Source organism: Anas platyrhynchos, chromosome 1, assembly GCF_047663525.1.
Source record: "Anas platyrhynchos isolate ZD024472 breed Pekin duck chromosome 1, IASCAAS_PekinDuck_T2T, whole genome shotgun sequence".
Taxonomy (NCBI): Eukaryota; Metazoa; Chordata; class Aves; order Anseriformes; family Anatidae; genus Anas; species Anas platyrhynchos.
Genome location: NC_092587.1, coordinates 4058417 through 4072421, shown reverse-complemented (window position 1 = coordinate 4072421; position 14005 = coordinate 4058417). Strand labels below are relative to the sequence as shown.

General features: G+C 41.4%; 1 protein-coding gene across 1 annotated transcript in view; it reads left to right on the top strand.

Annotated features, from left to right (window-relative positions):
• PRKCQ (protein kinase C theta) overlaps positions 1-14005 on the top strand; it is a 60688-nt gene that overhangs the window by 22667 nt on the left and 24016 nt on the right. The window contains exons 4-12 of the mRNA XM_038187913.2: positions 2602-2801; positions 4548-4608; positions 6354-6516; positions 7012-7043; positions 7211-7296; positions 8342-8471; positions 9138-9247; positions 11160-11283; positions 13121-13299. Coding sequence (XP_038043841.1) covers positions 2602-2801; positions 4548-4608; positions 6354-6516; positions 7012-7043; positions 7211-7296; positions 8342-8471; positions 9138-9247; positions 11160-11283; positions 13121-13299 — 1085 coding nt within the window. The remainder of the gene's footprint in view (positions 1-2601; positions 2802-4547; positions 4609-6353; positions 6517-7011; positions 7044-7210; positions 7297-8341; positions 8472-9137; positions 9248-11159; positions 11284-13120; positions 13300-14005) is intronic.

Genomic DNA, 14005 nt, shown 5'->3' with positions numbered 1-14005 from the left:
GATGATGAGTATGTTAGGTTCCCAAAAAAAGGAGTTTGATTCATTTTGTGTTTATGCCAAAAGTTGCCTCATGTGCACCAGCCATTATAATTAAGTCACAGGGGCAGAGGACACAAGGTCGGGGAGTAATGCCCGTCATCTGTGGACACAAGGATGTCACAAAAAAGGGCACCCTAAAGAATTTCAGAAGACCAAGAAGGATCTTAATATATCTTATATGTTTTTGCCACCTACTTATGTCATAAAAAAGATCTTGGTAATTTGTGATATAATCTTAAAAAAAAATAAAAAACTTCACATAGCTAGACATGTTATAGCAATTTATTTCTGATGACAAACCATTCCAGAGATCATAGGCACCTCTGAGGTGTAAAAATATCTGTCCTTTAAAAATGGCTTCTGCTTTCCCAAGCCACCTGGCCTGGTGCCATTTTGACACCTGTCTTGGTGACATTTACTTCGTGAAAGATCCTGCTCCGTGCTTGAACTCAGCAGGCCTGCAGGAGAAGTGCTTCCAGCTACAGTGGGAGCTGCTCCCCAGGAAAGACAGATGCTATTTCATTATTCAGGAGCCAAGGGTTAGACTAATCCTTGGCAGGACTCCACAGACGTCAGTGGGGATGTGCTGGGGATGCGTGTCTGATCCCGTGCACTGGCCAGTTCATTCGCATTCTAGGGTTTGTTTGTTTGTTTGAGCTGTACATTTTGGAGTGCGATGCTAGCCAAAGCACTTGTTTTGCAAGTGGTATGGTTCACATCCTTGGAGTGGATTGCTGAGGTGGCAAGGGAATAGTGGTCCTTACTGAGATTTCTGTCCTCTGTTGCATTTTTTCTGCCTTATTTTGGTTGCTTTCGTTGAAAGAGTGGCTTAAATATATATTTGCAAGTTTGATGGGAATGAGTTATGCCTCTGAACAATGGTATTTGACTGTTTAAATCCTCATATATGAAAAGCCAGCCCTTCATCACTTAACTGATGAAGACTGAGGCGCTCTAAAATTCAAGGAAACTGAGTTTTAACCTAAGATTTAGCTGCACAAGTATTTGCCATACCAGAAAGTGATTTTCTGTTGTGGGAGTGACCTCTGCTTAGCTTTGCAATGCAATCCAATGCGATGGTCAGAGCATCCTGCAGCTCTAATCAAGTTTATGTGGATAAAACAAGCATAAAACCGTTCCATGAGAGGCAAGTGCTGGGCTGTGGAGTGAAATTTAAGCAACTTGGTATTGATTGTAGGATTGTCCATAAATCCTTGACAAGTTGCTTTCTCAAATTATAATTACCTAGTGGTGGTGGGACATTTTTGTTATGGTCTCACAGCCCTGATATTTGCTTTATCCCCAATAAATGTTCTCTCATGTCCTGAGAAGAATGTTGCACAAGTTTAATCCATCCTGTAGGTGCGGTGCAAGCCTCAAAAATCCCTGAGTTCCTCCCTGGGGAAATCAAAGCTGATTAGAGGAAAGAAACCTGAATTAGTTCTCCCATGAAGGGAAAGGCAGATAAAGATTTCCTCCACCACATGTCATGTTCCAGGCTATCGGCTGCATGTGCTTTTCCAGCTGGTGGGGTAAGGGAAAGGGCTGGGACTGTTGGAAACAGGAGCAGGGTCTTGAGGAGACAGGAGTCACAGCTCTACTGCTCACACAACTGTTTTTTATTCTCTTGTTCCATCTGCTTTGACATTTGATAGACTGAAAGTTTGCAGAGGGTAACTGTGAAGTAGAATTTCCCTTAATTTCCAAGCCTTTTACAGGGTATAAAACTGGCCATGTGAAATGAAGCAAGCTGGCTGAGAAGCTTTTAATTTGACATATCGAAGTAAAGAGATGACTGCCAGCTAATGCTAGGGCTCAGAGACACCTTAGATCATTTTAAGATGTGTCTGTTGTGAAGGAAGAGGAATGAGTGCATGAAGAGGTGCAAGAAAGGTCTGCTAGGTCAACAGCTCTACCTTGCTGTGGATATGGTTGCAGGTTTGCAAGAGAGTTATTTATTTTTAAGAGACCTGAGGTAGCTGAGAAGTAACATCGGACTCACCATGCACAGCAGCTGAGCCTAATCACAAAGTGCATCCATATTTTGGGGGCATTGAAGCAAACCCTTTCATTTCTCATTGCAGTGGGACAGGTGACACATGTAACTGGTTATCTGTGATGGGACTCGTGTAGTTAGATGTGGGTATCTTAGTGTGTCAGAATCTACATTTGAGATCTACTTAATAAAATTAATGTAATCAGGGTTGGAAATTGTGTTTCTCTAAAGTAGATGCCTATATTTGGTCAAATAAATGTACCCTAACTCCATTGATGTATATGTACTAAATTCCTTTCACTATCTCTGAAGGCAGCCGATATTCAAATAGATCAGATATTGACTTTCACATTGTAGACTCCTAAAGTTAAGTGAGATGAATCCTTTCCCAGCTTTAACTCCACACAGTAACTTCTTAAGACACTCTATCATCCATTACATACCTTCCCCAGAGAGAGACCTTAAAGTGTGTAAATAACACAAATCTGTCTCAGGGACTGTAGAGTGGCTGCCTTAATGCAGATGAGAAGAAAATCTAGCTAATCCAAACCGTTTCTTGTTGACAGAAAATGGCCAGGTGTACGTGCAGAAGAAACCCACCATGTACCCACCGTGGAACAGCACTTTCGATGCTCACATCAACAATGGCAGGGTCATGCACATCGTTGTCAAGGACAAAAGTGCCGAAATGGTCTCAGAGACCACAGTGGAACTCAAGGTGCTGGCGGAGAGGTGTAAAAAGAGCAATGGGAAGACAGAAATATGGGTGAGCTTCGTTATCTCCTCTTGCAGCATGTGATGGAAAGCTGAGGAATAATGTTTTGAGTCTGCTTGGGTTTATCTTGGAGGAAAGATCTCCATGCCTATCACAAAAAAAGGGAGCACAGCAAGTTTGTATTACCCGCTGCTGTTATATTGAAACATATGCTCTCTATTAGCAAAGATTCTGGTTCATGTGAGCTGTGCCCATGTATTAATTTTTGCTTAAGGAATCCACTGGGGACAAATGGTAATTTAAGTGGCTAAATGTGAATTATTTTATGTGCTCTAGGGAAACAGCTTTAAAAATTTAATCTAATATCAAGTAACTGATTCACAGCTACCTGACATCAGAATTATGCCTGAGGAACTCCTTTAAAATCACCGGAGTTACAGTGGAGTAAATTTGAAATATCAGTCTTCATAAGGATGCTAAATGTAAGGTTGTATTCCCTGACAGTCCAAGCAAGAAAGCTGCTGATAACAGTCTTTAACATGTAGTATTCAGGAGCAATGTCATGAATAACTAAAAAGGGGAACGGCATTTGGAGAGAAACTGATTTCCTGGAGTTGTTTTGTTTTTCCTGCCCATTATCAAGTTAAGCTACTTGAGTTAAGCAGCAAGTGGAAATGTCAAAAAGGCCTTGGCTTCTTAAAAGACTTAAGGGCATGATTTGGTAGAGAATTGCACTTTTAACACAACACTTGGAAGGAATGAAGATACTTAGGGTTGAAATTGAAAACTGGAAGGCCTTGCTCAGCATCACTCCAACTCCAACCCAAGGCTTCGAAGGTTTGGGAGGCTGTAGTGTGGTGAAGAGGAAAGGGGGGATGTAGGCAGAGTACTGCGTGTTCGTAGCAAGAGTAACTAATCTGAGATTAAACAAAGTAGGGAGACAATAGTCCTGTTTTTTCCCAGCCTGGGAGCATCTCCTAAGGTCTTCACTCACTCCCAGATACAAGCTATGACCTAAGGAGGCTGGTCCCAGATATCCCATCAATCAAAGATTAGGATGGGAATGAAAAATGTTTTTCTCACTTTTCTGTACGATGTCACTGCTTCACCCAGAGAGGTAGAGAGGTAGCCCAGCTCAGAATGTGCTGGAAATGGGTGGGGAAGACTTGTAGTTTTCAGCCTGACGAAATCCTTGAATTGCTGCTTCCTATACAAGTGGACCCAGATTTTAAAAAGGCATGTGTGGATGAAGGTTTGGATAGGTGGGTCCAGTAGGAAGACCTAAAAAAATACCCGAGAAATTTTGTACTATCACTCACATTGACTAATGAAAGTTAGAATTGCAGGTGCAAGTTTCTAAAGATTTCAGAGATTTCAGTGTTCTTTTAGCACCTGTCTGAAGTTGGCTGGATTTTTAGAGGACTTCCCCCTCGTATAATCCTCTGGGAATTACAAGTTTTCTCTATAGACATGCTGGTCCTGACCTGCTGTTTAATAACTTGCTTATAATTTCTGTTTTAGTCATTTTTATCTGTTCAGTCATGCAGCTCTGAGATTTTGATAAGAGCTGATCAATCTACAGTTGCTGCTCACTCACCATATACCCCCACATCAGTATGAAAACTCAAGTATTAGTATTCATTGGCATTCATCAGTTCCCACTGGGAAATTGAGGTAGCTTGAGCCATCTGAAATGATAGTTGTTTCTTTGAACGTCTGTTTAACGATTGCAATTTTCTTTTTCTTGTTTCTTTTTCTTTCTTTTTTTTTTTTTTTTTTTTCACTTATCACAACCAGCTAGAACTGAAACCTCAAGGGCGAATGCTGATGAATGCCAGATACTTCCTGGAAATCAGTGGCAAGTGAATTTATTTGCTAATTGATAGATGTAATTTCTGGTTATGTGGGGCAGATGTGGTGTCTTCACTGAAAGCAGAGCATACTTTATTACTGATTTATTCATAGGAACTATCATAATGTTTTGAAATGAACACCACAGAAAAGCAATTACTATCGCATGGTGGGGATGAAGACTGACTGCTCATCTGTAATTTGTAAGGCAAATTTTTGGTTGTTTTGTCATTGAAACAGTACATTTTTCTTATTATACAAGGTAAGATGGAATAGATACATAAGGAGCCCACTCCCTCTGAAATCATTGCATGTGTATATATGCATACAACATGTACCATGGTGTGCATGATAGTGCAGCCATAAAGGATGGGTTATGTTTTACAGCTGACAACACCTAAATACACGTGAGTTGCGTGCCTAAGAATAAGAGCAATCTAGGCAAAACAGGAAAAGAACCTAGAGAGTGATTCATCTGATCAGATGCAGGTGCCTGCTGCGTGGTGAGCTGAGTCATTTGCTAGGCTCCACTGCCTGCACCAGCTGGACCTCCAGGGACGTAGGGCTGGCTTAGTCACCCTGAACAGGACACACCTTTGTTTAGGTGTCTTCACTGAGAACTCGATCTTATCTGCTGAGCTCAATGTCTGTGGAAAATGTATTTGCTTTGTTGAAAGAAATGGGTTGCAATCAAAATGGTCAGTCATGATCTCCTGTCTTTGATGCCAAAGTTCTTGCAGTCTTTCAAGGATGTGGGGTAAAGCTATAGGCTGTAGATATCTGCAAGAACCTTTGTTTCCAGAATCACAGAAGTACTGAAAGCAGCTAATAGAATGTGTATATCGATATTCTCCTCATCCATTCCCAACTTTAAAATAGAATAGATTCTTGTTGCCTCCTTTCATGTTATAAAGCATCGGAGAGTCCAAAGCATAGAAAATGCAAGTTGCATTTGTATTACAAATAGCAGGATCATCATCAGATCAGTCAGGGGGGCAGTTTCCACAGAATATCTAGGTAATTTTCTGTGTAATGCATGACTTAATCAAGACAGAAATTGAGAGTTAGATATTGTGTGCAGATCAAGATTTGTAGACTTGAGCGTGTACCTAAGTGCACATGCATATATGCATGAGTAGCCAGAGTTGGTGTGTTTTCTGTTCTAAAAAGTTTAAATACGAATTCTGAATAATGACATGAACACAGGAAACAGCGAAGCAACTGTTGGCATGGAAAAATAACAACAACAACAAGAATATCATAAGAACATACATAAATGTTTACTCACAACCATAGACACGCACACATGAAAGATTCAGTTAAATGCCCACATTTCAATATCCATTTATCTATCCATCTATTTATATGCGTGTATGTGCATTTATAAATAGATATTCTTATGTAATTTATCTTTTTTATTGTTCTTTAGTGCCATATAAAGTTCAAATGTAATATTTAGCTGCAAATTACCTCTCCTTGGGAAATTTCTGGTCTATATATCAAAATAGCATTATGAATATTCAGGGGAGCTTAAAATCCTCAGTTTGAAGTCATTTTAGTGTCCCTGTAGGAATGGTAGATAAAAAAATCCAAACAAGCCTTGTGTGGATTTCAGAAAACAGTATTTCCTTAAAATATTGATTCCCATGAGTGAATCATCAGCTTCGGTCAGTTAGTATTTTTTGCAACTGCATTTTCTCAAGGTGCCTGACCAGGACAGTGTACCCTAACAAATCTTCTGCTTCCTTTCAGATGCAAAGGACCTAGCTGACTGTGAGACCGAAGGCTTTTTCTCCTTGCATCAGCGCAGGGGAGCCATCAAACAGGCCAAAATCCATAATGTCAAGTGTCACGAGTTCACAGCCACCTTCTTTCCACAACCTACCTTTTGCTCCGTCTGTCATGAGTTTGTCTGGTAAATGAAAATAGATCTGTGCACATTTTCCCCTTTCAACTTGAAGGAGCAGCTCTGCTTCTTTAGTGAATATCTGTGTTCCTGCTGTAAGCAGGAATGGAGGCTTGGCATCCTGCATGTAGGAGTTACTGCATCACTTCAAGGATGTGGTTCACAGTTGTAATTCCAGCTGTGAAAATTCCTTTCATTTTTAGCGTATTATTGTTACAAATACTTTTGTCTTTGCCAAATGCATGGTCGTTTCTAATCAGCCTAGTTTGCTGTTTAGATATTGCAAAATTCAATATGTAACTATGGACTGGAAGGGCTGTGAAAGCCAGTTTCCAGCAGTTAGAGTGAATGAAGATAGTTAAATTAGAGAAACTCTGTAAAGATGGATAAAAAGCAAGACTGTTTTATTATTTTTCTTTCATAAGTGTTGCTTTTCTTTCAAATGTAGAGGCAATTCAGAATTTTCAGAAAATTCAGAATTAACCATTTCTCTGTTTATTTCAGGGGTCTGAATAAACAAGGCTATCAGTGCAGACGTAAGTTTTTGTGTTTGTTTTTGTTCTTGTTTTGTGTTTTCTTTTTGTTCTTGTTGTTTTTTTTGTTTGTTTGTTTGTTTTGTTTTGTTTTTTGTTACTGTCATTATTTACTTTGTCTTTTCTTAAGGGATTTTTTCATGAATGCTATGACACATTTGTTCTTTCAGAGTGTAATGCTGCCATTCATAAGAAGTGCATTGATAAAGTAATAGCCAAGTGTACAGGATCAGCAGTCAATAGCAGAGAAACAATGGTATGTATTATTATTTGGTTGCTTTTAAAACACTTGAGTGTCATTCATATCTCTCCTGCATTGCTGTAAAAGAACTTCACATGAAGCAAAGCATGCTACTGAACTAAAACCTGTGTGATCTGATCTGCATCCTTTGTTTTTTGTATGCCCAGTGGTTTCATTACCTCCTACTTGTGATTTACTCAAATCTGCCACTGAATAAGCAGTCACCGAATCAGGACTGACGTTTTCCTAATGTATGAAGTATAGCTCAGAGAAAAGCCATGGACATGAGGTAGAGAATTACTAGAGGAAATTCTTCACTATCCAGTGTTAGGCAGGATGTCATACTGAATTTTCAGAGCAGTACTTTAACATCCCAGTCTATGTCATCTGAGATTTCCAAACCATTAGTGGAAGATCTAGCATCTCCAATATTTTTATTTTTTTATATCAGTTTATAATAAAATTTCTTTTTGGTGGGCAAAAATGGAGTTTATACTCCTGATACTACCTTTTTCTTAATTGTGTTCTACAGCTTATGTTTTTCTCCAGTCCCTGGTACATGTTATCGTTTTACAGTCTTTAGAAATGAGAGTCATCTCACCTGTCTTCTAACACCTCCAGTGTAAATGTATCCAGCTTTGTCATCACATTTAAGTCCCTATATACGAAAAGAAAAAAATAGGCTTTTCTAAGGAGTGATTCATGGCAATAAATGTAGACATCCATTTTCAGGATGAGATTAATCTTTTTTTGAATTACCTCTGTTTCTCCATTGAGCATTAGGGAATCTGGGTGAGTAGCTGAGATGCAGACAGCTACCTGATCAGATAAATCAAACCCAAGGATTAAATTACACAACTTCCAAAGAACTGGACAGATATTATATATTAAAATTTGTCTTTATATATCTGAATGTTAGATTTCTTTTTGATGGTCATACCCAAGAATAAAACAGCAGTAAATACCCCACCTTCTTTGGTACAAGGTTGGGGGCTGTTGATTTTTCATGCAGAGCTGCAGCAGAGAGAAGTGAATTGCCAACATGGCTTTTCTGTTACAGTTCCACAAGGAGAGGTTCAAGATTGATGTGCCTCACCGCTTCAAAGTCTACAACTACAAGAGTCCAACGTTCTGTGAGCACTGTGGCACGCTGCTCTGGGGTCTTGCACGGCAAGGACTGAAGTGTGATGGTGAGTCCCTGGTGTATGTGGCACAGTCTGAGCATGAGAGCAGGCTGCTGTCTTTAGAGAGCTCCAATCTAAAGAACCAAATCTCATTTCATGCATTTCTGTCTGAAGCCTCGATGAGATGGTGTCAGGGATGGTGAAGATGTGGTCAAGAGGACCATCCCTCAAGGAGGATCTGTAGAAGGATATGTGATCCATGAGGCTGAAGAGTGACTTCCCAGAGAGACAAAGGAATATTGCAGTGCCCGCTACTGATATTCCAAAATCACTCCTAGAATTACCTTCCACACTCTATTTTCACTATCAGACAGACCTAAGACACTTCCCCTTCATGATCCTATGCCAAAAGGGAGATCCTGTTCTGTGACCACAGTTATCTCTGAGCTGAAGTGCATTGCAGGGTTTTGGAAGTCTGTATTTGCCAAGGCTGATGGATGTAAAAATGCCCAGTAGTAACTATAAAAATCCCATCTCTGGAGACTAACCAAAAAGCAACATGAGTGCAGTCTGATCAGGGATAAATGATGCTGTGGAGCCCAGGCTTTGAGCTTTTTGTGTGGTTGGTCTTTGCCATTGGCCAACAGCAGCACCTTCCTCCCCAATCTGAAGTTAAATCCTTTACAGCCCAGCAACCTTCTGTTGTCCTGACACCTCTGTTCTTTCTTTCAGCTTGTGACATGAATGTCCATCACAAGTGCCAGACAAAAGTAGCAAACCTTTGCGGAGTTAACCAGAAACTAATGGCTGAAGCTCTAGCAATGATAGAGAGCACCCAACAGGTATGTACTTTAATCCATGAGTGACCTGCAGAGTGAACGATCAATTGTTCAATGTTTGTCTCAGTACAAGAAACAAAGGCATTGAGTGGAGCACTGTGGGTAGCTTGTTCAAAACAGAGAATGGAAAATGGGTCCCCATGGGCAGGGACACTTCCCACCAGCCCAGGCTGCCCCCAGCCCCATCCAGCCTGGCCTTGGGCACTGCCAGGGATGGGGCAGCCACAGCTCCTCTGGTCAGCCTGGGCCAAGGTCTCACCATGCTCTGAGTGAAGAATTTCCTCGTAATGCCTTGTCTAAATCTACCCTCTTTTGGTTTAAAGCCATTCCCCCCATCCTATGGCTTCACCCCCTGACACACAGTCCCTCCCCAGCTCTCCTGCAGCCCCTTCAGGCCCTGGCAGGCTGCTGGGAGGTCTCCCCGGAGCCTTCTCTTCTCCAGGCTGAACAACCCCAGCTCTCTCAGATTGTCTTCACAGAAGACAGGCTAATTAATTACGTTAATGGAAAAGCATTGTCTCTGAATCAGGAGTTCTCTGAGCTACATATCACTGGAGATAGAGAGAATCATTTGAGGAGCTGGCCTGACATGCTTATACTCTCCTTACATCTTTACAGGGTGTCTGTTTGATGCCTGTCTCAGAGAGGACATGACCTGGATGGACTCTCTGATTCAGCACAGCTGTAGTTACATTACGTTTGTAGCTTAAGTTGTGTAACAGGGTCCGAGAAACAGGGAGAGGAACTTGGTTTGGGTCCTTTGGTGTCATGACCTTGCTCTGTGGTTGTCACTCAGCAATTTCTCCTGTGTCTCTCTGACTTGTTTGTTGTGAAACTCATCAGAGCAGGCACTCTCATGAAGAGACCTGGACCTTGGAGAGAGGATCTAGATAATACTATCATGTAAATAACACTGAGAGAACACAGCAAATTGACTTAAAAGAAGGAAAAATAGTCTGTCACAAGCCCCAAGCCTCTAGAGAGGATTCTAGTTCCAAACCAGGATTGTTAGGAGATGCCTCTCAGCTCTTGAATAGCCTCAGAGGGGAACAAAATCTGTAGGTTCACAGTCCTGCATATTTAGGTTCTTCCAGTATACCAAGGCAAAATCTTCATACACACAGCAGGTGTTTTTCCATCTGTAACTTCCTGAGAGTCTACCTGCAAGGTTTAACTCTGCATACTGCTCACCTTTATTCAATAGGCGGTGTTGCCAAATCTTCAAAGAGGATTTTTTTCTGCTTTTACTTCTCCATTTCCTATCTGCTGGCTGTCTGCAGCTCCTTGAACTACATACAGGTGTCTTTGAGTCACCGTTGAAAGGTGAAGAGGGAAAACACTAGATTCTTCTACACAAATATTCTTCTTATCTCCAAAAATTTAGGCCATGGGAACTTCTTGAGCTGTAGGTGGGGTCTTAGTGTTTTAATAGCCCTCACTTGATTTCTCTTTAATGCTTTTGTCTCATTACACTTGAATCCAGATGAACTCTTATCCTCTGCAACATGCCAAGAACAGGAGTTCCTCAAAATGACATCCAGGCAGTGTGCAGAGATAAGACTGCAGTATGATCCTGCCTACAGGTTCCCCTTCAAAGAGAACTATTGGGAAGGAAAATGATAATGAAAATGTCCTTTGTGAGGATAGCCATGGACACGGACCCCTGTGCAGAACAGGGTATCTTTGCATTGGCAGTACAAACACCTAGTAACACACACAGACACATAAGAAGCCTTGCTGAAGGTTGTGGGTTCCTCAAACCCCAAAACATTGGGTACAGTTATGCTCCTTTCAAATACAAAGACCTCTTCTATGTTTTGGCTTGTGTGACAGTCACAGTCAAGAAGCAACAGTGTCCATAAGCTCAGAACATAACATTTGGCTTAAAAGTCATTTGCTGTTTTCTGTAATCCAGGCTCGATCTCAGCGTGACACAGAACAGATCTCCAGAGATGGACCTCTTGAAATCGGCCTCCCTGTACTTGTGAAGGATATAACACCTCTTCAAGCAATTCCAACATCTACAACAGGAAAAAAAGGTAGTTTCCCCTAGTGGTATGGTACAGCAGGCATTTTTTTTTTTTCTTCCTATTGTACACAGTTTGGTGGGGGTTGCAAGGGTAGAGAATGTATTAGCCAATTAATCTTTCATGCATCTTTCCTACCTAGAGCAAGACATATCCTTCCTCATCCCTGAATATCTTCAGCTCTTTCCAAGTCACTTAGGCTAGGCAGATACCCTAGATCTCAGCCTGGTTTCTTTCTTCTCTGTAAACCTGCACTATCCCTATGCCATCCCAGCCTCTAGCAACATAAGACGTCAACCACTACTCATCCAGCTAGTTCCTAAACTCTCTGATCCAGTACTTCAGCATAACTCTTACCTCCACTGGCAATAATGTGTTTATTCTTCTCCTGGGACTCACAAACCATAATGTATGAGAAATTTAAAGAGAATCCAAGCTTGGAACAGGAGGTTGGGAGACATTCTGATCACCATGGCTAATTCTCTTTCTGATTTGATTTTTGGGTAGAGGTTGACATCCAGTCCCTCTTAAAAACATTGACATCCCCACTTCATTCACCCAAGGAAAATTACAGTCCTGGGAAGATCCCTTGTTTGTCTGCTTTATGCTCAGGTCAGAGAACTCTGGATTGTAGGATCAGAAATGTCACTTTCCTTTCATAAGACCTGTGTGTCCCACATAGAAGGTCTTTTCAGGACCAGCTTCATGGTTTATGGTGCTCCTTCAAGCACCATACTGAAAGTGCATCAGACCTATGATGGTACTGACACAACGTTTTTGCAGACTCCCAAAAGCTTTAAAATATCAGAAAGGGGAGGAAAAAAAGAAAAGTACTGGTGAATCAATACTTTTTTTTTAAAAAAAAAAAAGGACTAAGACAGTAGGCCCTCAGGTCTAACCCTAAACAAAGCTCAAGATCACCATCATCATATTTCTCAATGCAAGTAAGTACTGCCCTGTGTGGAGTTAACCACTCAGAAACAGAAACTAGAGAAAAAGCCAGATGGCACTGGCTAAAGCATGTCAGAGCTACATTACAAAAGTGCTCTGTGTTTGATCCAGGCTATCGAGACTCAGAGGCTGGTTTTGGTACCATATGCTGTTAGACCCCTGAGAGAAAATTAATGATGTTCCCATCTATTCTTATTTTCTGTGGGTTGCAAGGAGAACTGACTATGTTGATGTGTATAGTAAAACCCAAATGGATTCACATCTTGTTTATGTATAAGTCTGTTTGTCTGATGAGTAGAGTTCTTTCTGGTCAGTGATTAAGGACAGTACAAGTATGTGAGTGCATGGGATGAATCCAGTAAGGGACAGGCCCTTTTAGAAGTTCACATACATCCAAGTGAATGGAGTATTGAAGAAACTCTCAGTAATTCCACTCCAGAACAGCTGGAGTATTTGATCAGAATGTCACAACCAGAGCAGGGACCCAATATGAAGATGCTGTCCCTGCCATCTGATTCACATGCTGCTTTTGCCAAGGGCCTTAGAAGAAACAATAACCCCATCATAACAGCAAGCAGCAAGAAGGAATGAAGAACACAGGCTGCCAGAAATAAAGGGTTTGTTCATGTTTTGCTGCTATGAAGAAGAAAGACAGATGAAGAAGTTTGTAAAAAGGTAGTAATGGCACTGAAGAAGGTGGAGTTATACTGGAGTAAAATTTCCTCTGGAAAGAAGGCAATGTGAGAGCAGAGACATTCTGCTCACCTGACATGGCCACCACATTTACATGTGTTTGAAAAGACCTTTTTAAAATTCTGTTCAAAATACCTTGTAAGTATTCTGGGGATTTTCTCCGTACTTCCAGGGGTTTATTTGAATGCTTTGATGTGTGTTGCAGAGCCACAGGGCATCTCCTGGGAGATTCCAGTGGAGGTCACAGGGAAAGGAGAGTCTCTAACAGAACCAGACTTGGGAGGAGAGCAGCGCCAGGTACAGCAAGAGGTCCAAGTGCAGCTAAAACTAACCATTGAAGATTTTGTCCTGCACAAGATGCTGGGGAAGGGCAGTTTTGGCAAGGTAAGCATTAAGAGACTGCAAAGCCACTGCATAGGTGTGCATATTGCTTGTTATGATACTAAATAACACGAGGTTTCAAGGCCACTTAGGGAAAAACAAACATCTCTATGCCCTCAAAGAACCCTTGTTCCAGCATGACTGAGTCTTGAACACAGTCTTCTCCTCACCCATTCCTCTGCCCCATTAGTTGCTCTCTCATGAGCACCCATGATAGGAGAGGAGAAAAATGACTCCTTCTGTGCAGGTTGTTTGGCCCTGGGCATCCACAGAGAGCTGGTGAAAAAAGTCTTTTTGCTGTCCCCCCTCATGCAGCTAATCTCACCAGTTTAACCAAGCAGCCTTGGTGGGAGGCAGAAGCACAAGCCAGAAAGGTGCCCTTCTCCAGAGCAGCAGGTCCCAGCTGGGGACGCTGATTTCTCTTTCCCTGCTCTGATCTGTGCTGGAGCATAACGCAGATTTCACAACAGCCAAGAATGTGTGCTTTTGAAACAAGAGCCACCTGTTTTCAGTACTTTCATTAATCTTGATGAATGGTGGATTGTTCCTCCTTCTTGCAGATGTCCCCTGAAAGGGGACTCATGTTATTCAGTGCCAGCTCAGAGCTGCATGAAATAATTTCAGAGGGACTCTCCATTGTGTTTTCACATACAATAAGGAGAAAAAGAATCATTATGTATCACATTGCTCAAATCCCAAACCTTTCCAA